General features: G+C 35.6%; 1 protein-coding gene across 1 annotated transcript; it reads left to right on the plus strand.

Annotated features, from left to right (window-relative positions):
- Positions 1 to 2,000: 2,000 nt before the first annotated feature.
- On the plus strand, positions 2,001 to 8,414 carry LOC109033829 (E3 ubiquitin-protein ligase RNF25). The gene is made up of 6 exons (XM_019046635.2): positions 2,001 to 2,307; positions 3,228 to 3,296; positions 4,729 to 4,969; positions 5,817 to 6,029; positions 7,128 to 7,340; positions 8,247 to 8,414. The coding sequence occupies exons 1-6, from the start codon at positions 2,291 to 2,293 to the stop codon at positions 8,280 to 8,282; spliced, it is 789 nt and encodes a 262-aa protein (XP_018902180.1). The 5' UTR covers positions 2,001 to 2,290; the 3' UTR covers positions 8,283 to 8,414.
- Positions 8,415 to 10,446: the final 2,032 nt, after the last annotated feature.

The following is a 10,446-nucleotide window of genomic DNA, read 5'->3' on the forward strand; positions in this document are numbered from 1 at the left end:
GGGGAAATTTCACAGCAGTCTTTCAAATGAGTCACTTACAACTAGAAAACTACGTTGCACAATCTCGATTTCTGATTCGAAAAAAAATCGAATGTCAGTGAATTTTTCTTCACATTAACCCTTAAAAATCCCAAGGCAGGTCAAAATGACCGACTATCTTTTCTGAGGGAGGTATAGTGCCAGCACGCACGAGCTTTAGATATGGACACACAAATACATCCTTAATAAAGAATCAGGCATAAAATTAAAAAAAAAAAATCGAGTTTCAACACAGCTGAGGATAGATGAGATGTATTCGGGCCTCGTTTTTTAACTTTTCTCCTGAATCTAAACGACACGACACCTCATCGGCAGCATGGAGCGGAGAATTGAAAGTTCACTCCTCACGCCATGGCGCCTTCAATTTTGTAGATGCAACACGGACATCCCTCAAGCACGAATAGATGTATCTCTGCGCCGTCATGAACTCGCATCCTTTTCCCTGCTCTATTTCCACATTGCGTTTGTCTCATTTGTGATGTTGCTTTAAGGATTAACTGAGCAAACACGGCCGAAAATAGGAGAGACGTTATCGGAACTCTTTTTTTAACTCGTCTCCCAAATTTAAGCGACACAACGCTTCTATGGCAGCATAGAGCGAAGAATTGCAAGTTCGCGCCTTGGCCAGTTTTGCAGAATGCAACACGGACATCCATCAAGCACGAATAGTTGTATCTCTACGCCGTATAGTTGAAAAGTCAATGGCGAAAATTCCAAACCACGTATCTCGGTTTGCGACGTTGCAGACTTCCTGTTATACTGTATTTTTTAAATTGAAAACCACTCAACTCAACGTCAATACTTGAGAACTTCCATGATTTTTCTTCACTGTGCGAAGAAAAATCTGAGAAAACTTCAATAAATACATGTGTAATATTTTTTTGGTGTCCTTAAAAAAAAAAAAAAAAAAAAAAAAAAAAAAAAAAATAATAATAATAATAAAATGGAGTGGAGATTTTTAGACTCCGCAAATGAGATACGCGGTCTGATTAGTTTCACCATCGAGATACTGCTGGCATGTGCACGGCGATCTTGAATGCTAAGACATAAACGCATTCATCAAGAGTTTTTTCGTTTATACCTGGTTGGGTTTTGTTGAGTGATGTCTTTTAATGCTAGATTTACTAACATATGATTTATCGACGGTGAAACTACCAAACCACGTATCTCGTTTGCGGTGTTTAAAAATCTACGCTCGCATTTTTTTTTTGAAGTCGACCAAATCAATATCATTCCTTGAAATTTTCACAGAATTTTCTTCGCACAAAGAGGAAAAATCACATAAATTTTCAAGACTAGACGTTAAGTAGTTTTTCATTTAAAAAATAAAGTATGACAGGAAGTCTGCGACGTCGCAAACCGAGATACGTGGTTTGGTAGTTTCACCGTCGTTATCTTTTTCACTTTATCTTAAAAGTTTTGAGAATAACGCCATACTTGTGCATGAGGCATTTTTGCCGAATCTATTAAACCCCCTCCCCCATGTAAGGCAACCTTTTACCCCTGCTCTGGATGTCGTACAATTTAGACTTACCCTCCTCCCTCCGTCCTATATTGGGAAAAAAATTATTTTTATCAAGAAAATATTATTCTCTTTTTAAAGTGACAAGCTTATGAGGCTGCTGTCAACCCCTCCCCTTCCTTTCCCTTCGTAGATCCGAGTGAGGTAAGGTCACCCCTTAAGTTAAGTTGCTCGCGTAGTACTTGAACAGCCCCTGAAATAATAATATTTGAGTTTTAGAAATATGTTCTCAAATCTATTTTATACTTTATGATCTGAGCAATTTCATGATTAAGAGTCATATTTATTTTGATAATTCTGAACTGAAATATCCCGTTCCGTCGCTGTATGTCCTGCTCCCGCGCAAAATTTGAATTCCTCCAGAAATTTGGCTTCTGATGTTTTTCGTGACTGTTGAGTGATGACACGCGGGGCAATGTTTTGTTTTGTTTTTTTGAGATTACAGAAACAGAAACTTCAAATCGTCTCCTCTAAGTGTCGTTTTCAATCGAAAAAAGTTAAAATTTGTGACTTTGTGGAGTTAAAATGTGTTTTTAACTCCATTTTATTGCAAGTAGTGTTTTTCCATCATTGAAACAACTACATTTGAATATTTACACCGGCTTGTCTTTGAAAATGTCCCGATGCTCCACAGTATCTTTTCCTGTAGCCTAATCGTTTTTATTTTGCTTCCAAGTGCATAGCTCAAATTTGCCTCGTTCTCGAAGTTTAAACAACTCACATACAATCATGAACTGCGATGAAAGGTAAATCACCATATCAGCACCCTATTTCATGCTCCTTTTTAACGTAGGTACTTAGACAATTCTCCCAGAAGTTGCGTTCCACCTTCGCTTCAACTATTTTTTATCTCAGAGTAAGTTGAGAAGCATTGAAATGAACAAGAATGAATAAAAGTATTTTGTATCTCATCTGTAGTCTTGCCTAATTACTTTCTTTTCAACACAGTAGACTGAACATCTACAGACCTCTCTGCTTTGTCTTAATTTGTGTTTTAGGATTGTTTCATCTCACTTTGACGGTGTAAGTCAGTAATCACATAACTTGGTTTGAAACGTCGCAGACTTCCTGTCATACTTTTTTTTAACAGAAAATTACTCAAGGGCAATTCTTTAAAAGTGCCGTGATTTTTCTTCTGTGTGCAAAGAAAATTCTGCATAAACTTTAAGGAATGATGCCGATTTGTTCTCTTTTAAAAAAATAACATAGAGGCGGAGATTTTGAGACACAGCAAACGAGTTATGTGATCGCTGACTTACACCGTCGAATTGACAATCTTACCTTTAATGGCCTCAAGATTGTTTTTTTTTAAATTTTTAAGAAACTATCCTTTTAGGCCAGGAATGAGAGTGTACCAGAAATTGTTATATATTACTGTGGTAGGATAGTTGAGACTACTCAAGGTGATCCGTCAAGTGCTCTGACATGGTCGAACTGGCATGCGATATATCTCATCGAGATATTTTGACCTTATCGATACGATATATTGCATACCAGTTCGACCACATCAGAGAGCTTGACCAATCATCTTAAGGTTCCTCTCCTCTAGATGTAGTTTCCTTCTTTTAAATGTGCATTAGTTTTGTTTGGCTGCAAAACGCTGATGCTCTCTATTTTTAAACAATTAACTGTGATCACGCTTACATTCCCTTTCTGTTAATTGCAGGTTGGCTGAAGAACTGGAAGCGTTACAAGCAATCCTCATGGATGAAATCATCATCAAAACTGACTCCGAGTAAGCTCAATGTTTAATTTTTCCGATAGTATTCTGATGCTAAAAACCTTACTTACAAACCATGAGTCAAAATGAAAAGAAAACCTAAACTGAGATGAATGCTGTGAAATAATCTGAAATATCCTAACAAGGAATGTAGTTTTTTTTATCGAGACTTTGTAATCAGGAACTCAAGGTAGATGAAACACAGACTGATGAATAGCAAACAACAGGACTGCATAACAGCTTATTTACATCGTTGAGTGCACAGAGTCGTAATGTAAATGGGAGAGCTGGCGCTACTTTTAAGCGTTTTCCAGGTCCTGAATTCCGAGACTCCTGTGTCATGACGGGTCATTTTTTCGATACATAATCAATTTTTTTTTACCCGGGAACCCAGCCGTCTGATGTAAACAAAAAGGATAGGAATTACTACGTATTCTACATCAGCATTTTGGATAAAAAATGTGTTGAAAAAGTGACTGAAGTTCGGTGCACATTCGGCTCGGAACTTGTCGACCAGAATATGACACCAGCTCTCCTGTATACATTACGACTGTATGTACTCTATGATATACATCAGCTTCTCAGGAGGGAAAGAAATGTTTTCCAAGAGTCATATTGGGAATGTTACTTATTGATGGCCCAATTGCAAAACCATGTATTTTCGTTTGCAATGTTGCAGACTTCCTGTTGTTCTTGATTCTTTCTTTAAAAAACTAGTTAAATAATATCCTAAAAACTTCCCTGATATTTCCTCTCTGTCAGCAGAATATTCTGTGCAAAGGAGGGGTATAGATAAGAGCTTTTTTTGGCCTCACCTAGAATCTGGAAATTTATGCAGGTTTTCCAAGTTGACTCAATGTAGTCTACGGAAATAATGATGATTTGGTCCATAGGCCTTTGGATACATTTGAAACGGTTGCCTGAACATATGTCTGCAGGCGTATTCTAGCGGAAATGCGTGTTTTTCTATCACTCCAAGGCTTTTTTGACACCGAGCGCATCGTCTAACTAAAACGAGCTTTTGATACGTTAGCAAGGAGGCTTTAGAACATATTTAAACCCTGGTTTGGTTTTAGTTAGATTATGCGCTCATAGTTAAAGAAACTTTTTCAAAAGTCGACTTTTAAGGGACATCTGCAAAAATTCTAGGTGGGGCCAAAGAAGGCCCTCATTGATAACCCTCCTTTCAAGCTTTGAAGTTGGCTTGTTTCTCCTTGAAAAAATAAAGAAACAGTGTAAATTTTGAAACATGGCAACGAACGTACATGACTTTGCCCTTAAGCCATTGATATCTTTAAATACAACCACTCACCTCCGATAAAAAATCAGGTAGCCCAATAAAAATGACCACTTATCTACAATCGGAAAATTTAATAGCCTGTCACACTTAGCTGTCAATCTCTGCTTTTTACCATCAATTTTTATCACCAAAAACTTTTTCTTTCAGCGGAAATCCAACTGGCATAGAAATGGAAGTCTTACCAGTCACGGATCTAGACACAGATGAACAGTATGTGACTCTAACACTAGATGTGACCCTTCCTGTTGGTTATCCAGATGTCACCCCGATTGTCAAATTCCGTAATCCGCGGGGATTGGCTGATTCCACGTTAGATCTTCTGAAGGAGCAAATCTCAAATAAATGCGCTGAGTACTCTGGCTCACCAGTTTTATACGAAATTATTGAGGTATGAATATTACAAAATAAGAATTACAAAGTACACAACTGATTTTGAACATAAGCCTGGGATGTCAAATGCAAGATATTGGAATAAAATATTGACATTAAAAGCGTTATTGAATGAATATTTACTGACAGCCTGGTCTTTTCTATTCTCAATATTGGTTTTAGTAGCTTGACAGAGAATGATGTAATATTTTATCCCTTTTAACGAGAGGAAATACTGTGGTTTTATTTTGGTGAGGCATCTGTGTCAGGCGGCATGGTAATCAGTGAAAGTATTCAGGGGAAGAAATTTTACTGCCCATGCCCTGATTACCAATAATAAATAACAATAAAAAGACTTCTAAGCGGCCATTATTAAAATAAAAAAGAAGAGATTATAACTAGAATTAAAAGACAAAAATGTTTTGAGACCATAAATCTAATACTTGAGTAAAAAAGACAAATCGCCAAGAAGCCCTATTTTGAAGTAAATGAAATGCGAAATAAGTAAATGATGATCACAAACATTATTGTTTTAATGATGTTGAACTCTCATTTTGGTCAGTAAAATTTGGATCACATTTTGCATAAAGGAACCAAGAGCATTCCAATGTTGCCAGGACTGTACAACTTACATTCTTTGCAATAAAATGACTTAAATCATCCAAAAATTTAAATTGACAAAGGTAATTTTTGTCTTGAATTTATAGTTATTTAGGAATAAATTTAAAACTTGTACAGATGATCACTATACTTATAAGATAAAAAAAGTTGCACAATCTCGGCGACATTGGAAAACTCTTGGTTCCTTTTCGCAAAATGCAATCCAATTGATATTTGACAGCATTTGACAATTATCTGTTCTGTAGTTGGTCAGAGAAGGCCTCACTGCCAGTAACATTCCCTGCTGCCCTTGCTGCATTTGCCTGTATGGATTTCGACCAAGTGACCATTTCACCAAAACGCAGTGCTATCATTATTTTCATTCCAATTGTCTGGCCAACCACATCATCTCATCAGAGCAGATTTTCATAGAGGAGCAAGACAAGCTACCTCCATGGCAGAAGACGGATGAATTCCATGTAAGTGATCATATTCTACGATGGGGCAGTGGTACCCATTCCTTTAAATTCATTTTCTGGAAGTATGGAGCGAAGTAAGCTCCCAAGAATATTTTCAGATTTTGTTTAACCCTAAATGGCAAAAAACCCGTTTTGAAAATGCCTTAAATGGGACCTGTTTAAAATGATATTTTTGGTGGGCTCTGATGACCTAACCAGGCCAGTAAAACCGAATTTGCTGACTGGCTGATATCAAATTGCGGCACTGCCTCGCACGGTCAACTTCTGATCGGTCGGATTTTGATTAACTTTTCCTCCCCTCGGTAATAATTTGTTAAACCTCCTATTGAACTCTCTGGTTTTTTCACAAAATTCTATGTCAAAAAAACTATTTTACAACCCTGCGAACATTCCTTGCCTCTACCTCGTTTGATGACGAAATTTCAAGAAGATGCGTCTTAATTGCAGCATCTCAAAGTTCACCCCGAAGATTGGTAAATTTATATTTTAAGATATAATAACCAACTTGGTGTAATTTAAAGGGCTTTTACAATCTTTCTCTAAAGGGCTCTTTTTCTTAGAAAGTCCTATCTGGTTCACATTTTGATTGAGGAGGGTTTAATGAAATCCCTAGCATAGCATCACTAAAAGGACAATTTCAACAAATCTTGCGCAAAATTGTACAAAATAATTTAGGAATAGACTCTTGCAATGGATTTGATTACCTAAAATGAACTGCCTCTACAAACATTAAAAATACAGAGGAAGAAATTAGCTGTTATTGAAAATTTTAAGGTGGGTTCGTTCCTCCTCAAGTTTGTCAAACTCATCGCATTTTTACCCCGTATTTTTATTTTTGGCATTGGCAAATCTATATTATTCCTTGCAGTGATCAAGCTCTGAAGTTACTCGGTTGGCTTCTACTCCAGATTTCTCAAAATTGTCCATTTTATGATGCTAGGTATGTAAAGGATCTCCCTAAGTAAATCTCTCTTAATCACAAAGTAAACCTAATGGAACCAAAGGACCTGTTTAAGAAGCAACTATGAATATAGCTTCGAGTGTTTTTTAGAATGCTCTCTTCTTCTTTCAATTAACTGTATCATAATTTTTTTTCAGCCTGTTTGTCCTGTATGTCGAGCCAACATAAAATGTGATCTGGAAGCGCTGAAAGCAGCCCCTCCATCATTAGACTTAACTGAAGCTCCACAGAAATTTGAACCAAGTGAGGAACTGAGACTGTTACAGCAACGGATGTCCGAGCTGTTTAATCAGCAAAAACAAAGAGGCGGCACAATCCAACAGCCCAATAATACTATCATTCTGTCAAGCGTAAGTGGCTCCTTGCTATCATATTTTTTTTTGTATCGAAAAAATTTTCTTGTTTTCACATCAAAAGTCTCTCTTGATTTAATTTTAATTTGCTTTGATTAATGACAATTTTTGTCTACCTTTCCAGTCTAGTAGTAAATTTTACAAATTTTATCAGTTTTCTGGATTTTAGCTGTCGACCGGAGGTGTAGCTAGAGGCATCATATCTTGGAGACCCTGTAATAACAATCTGAACAAAGTAGTAGAGTGAGATGAATGTTGATTTCAAAGGTCATCGCTCCTTTTCGCCAAATGATGATCGATGAGTAACCTGTCAAGGAAAAGACTTAATAAAAACTCAATAATGACTGATGATTGTCAAAGTGATCACTTTGTTAGGGCCAAACACATTGTCACCTTCTGGCCAAAGTATCACAAGCCCCATGCGACGTTTAAAAATTTCCACTGCCTTTTTACTTCTTTACAGAGAAATTGTTCGTTGAATCTGTTTGAAAATTTCACTGGATTTTATCGACAGCACAAAGAAAATTCAGTAAAATTTTCCGACAGCTTCGTTAAACAATTTCTCTGTAAAAAAATAAAATGGCGGCGGAAATTTTTAAACATTGCATGGTGCTTGTGATACTTTGGCCGGAAAGTGCCGATTTGTTCAATGAAACAAAAATGTAAAGGATTGGAAGCTTAAAAATGTGCGTAGCTGTATCCACGCGGTTTATTTTTCTTTTGCAGTTTGGATGATGTCATCCACTGTTTTTTTCAAAGATGGTTTTTCAATTTGAAACTTTGCGTTTAGGCTGATTAAATTGATTTTTGTTGATCTTTAGTATTCAATCCATCAACCAAAAGTAGCTATTTTACACATAATTGATTAATTCAACAGAAATTTTCATCTATTCCTTATTACAGAATGTTGCAGCAGCAGTGGCCGAAAGAGAAAGCTGACGGTCAATACATTGACCTTTTTACTCATCACCATCTGGTCATTTCGCATTGCAAGAGAATATTTCAAATCATCAGTGTCTCTAACGCTCGCTTATTATTTCTACACTTCTTTTAGTTGTGATTTCCAATTATTCTTAATCGCACAGCTATAGCAGTTTCTTGGTAATTTAAGGTTCTGGGATCAAGTTCCCTGGGAACTGATGTTCTGTTAAGTGAGTCTGTTGTACGCAAAAGATGCAGCCAAGTGAATAGGATTTTTTGTAGGTAGAATTGCATAAAATTCACAAAGTACACATCCAAAAAGTCTGAAATTTACTCCTTAGCACGCAATCTGCATATGTTGCGTTTATTGCATTGTGTTAGTTGTGTTTATTTTGTGTAAGTTGCATTTATTTGCCAATTTCTCTTTCAACAAACCCGTCAAGCAAAAATGTATTTTATAGGGCTACAATTCTAATTTTAAATTGTAATCTTGAATGAACGCACCTTAGTTTTTTTACCATAGTTTTTTTTTAATGAGATCTGTCATCCATGGTTCATTACAAATTTTCGTACAATGGAAAAATTCACTTTTCATACTTGATAATTTTTGAAGTTGAAGTATCCTCATTTTGCACCTCTTTCTATTGATGAAATGAAGGAAAAATTTGTTAAAATTCTGAGATTTACTGACAGAGAGCTATCTTATTATGTATTCACAACAGTAATACTGTCATATTTGATCTTTAATTTATTGCTATAACATTGTTGCAACATTTTGAGTCTTGTACAATTCATTTTTTAAGGAAAAGTATTCAGCTTTATTTCACAGAATACTTTTATGTTTTCAAGTGTAGAGTAGCTCTGATCAAGACAAAATTAAAAGCTGTCACAAAAAATGAGGCTGCACCGGCCCCAATTCCACATTTTTTGGCGCAATGTTTTTTGTATTAAAATTTGTTAGTGACAGCATAAAAATGCTAAAAACATGCTAGAGTTTAAAAGGATGTAGTAATGTATATTTCCTTGGATGACAGGTATCATTCTTGTTCCTTAATCGAAATTTCATGTAATGTACGATGGAGGCTTCAAAACTTTCCTAATTTAACTCATAAGTGAGAAAGTAACAGTTCTGGTCTATGTTCATTCACACAACAATAAGCAATCAAGCATTAATATAATTTCAGTTTATTTTACAACAGGATAATCGTCCTGTCTATTTAATAACTTTTTTTGACAGATTAAAAGTACCTTGTACCAGAAGAGGAAGACAGTCTGTGTGAAACGGAGCTTTTCTTATTCACCTAACACATAGGTTGATTTCAATGCCTTATTTAGTCTGCGTTGATTATGATTTTTTTGATGAACAGGAAGTTTGAATTTATTATCTACAATGTAAACCTCAAACGTAAACTTTTCACTTATGACTTAATTTTGGAAATTTTGTATGTATATAAAATGTTTTTCGGATAATTCAATGAAGCCGCATGCCTTTTAGACGTCTAATTCCTACCCTATCTTAGGGTCCATTATAATAAAGTTCTAAACAGTTATCAGGGCGTGCAAATGGCTGAGAAATGTTTGCCCTCGGAGAAATTGAGGGAGGGGTAAAAATGTTAGGCAAAAATGCAGGAGAAAATCAAGAAAATTTGTCAGAAATTTAGGTAATTTTTTTTCTTCTGGAAACTTGTAGACACATGCAGCATTCTCGGTAGCAAAACATATTATCATGGCTGTCACTGAGAATTTCGCATAAAAAAACTGACGGGCTTGTGTGTTTTTCATGTAATGTATACTTACTTGCTCTTAATCATAATTTGAAAATTTTGTGAATTGAAATAGTTTTTCAAGTTTATAGGAGACTATTTCAACAGGATACCTGTTTGATGTAGATTTTGAGGTAGTGGTTAATTTACTCATTTTGTGATCTGTTTTTTTTTCTTAATTTTTCTCTTTTTGTTCAAAATTGTATTCTTATTTTCCATGTACATCATTGGGCCAGTGAACAATCGAAATATGAAGCAAGTATCTATTTTTTGAAACTGAAAGTTGAAAAAACTTTACCTGGGCACTCAAGAAGTTAGAAAATTAACTTTGACTCCAGATATATTTTGTGATAACGTTCACAATTTTTCAAATGGAAAAAGAAAGAGATATCAGCAATGTTTGATGGTTTTCTTTTAAT

The sequence above is a fragment of the Bemisia tabaci genome, chromosome 8 (genome assembly GCF_918797505.1).
Source record: "Bemisia tabaci chromosome 8, PGI_BMITA_v3".
Classification (NCBI taxonomy): Eukaryota; Metazoa; Arthropoda; class Insecta; order Hemiptera; family Aleyrodidae; genus Bemisia; species Bemisia tabaci.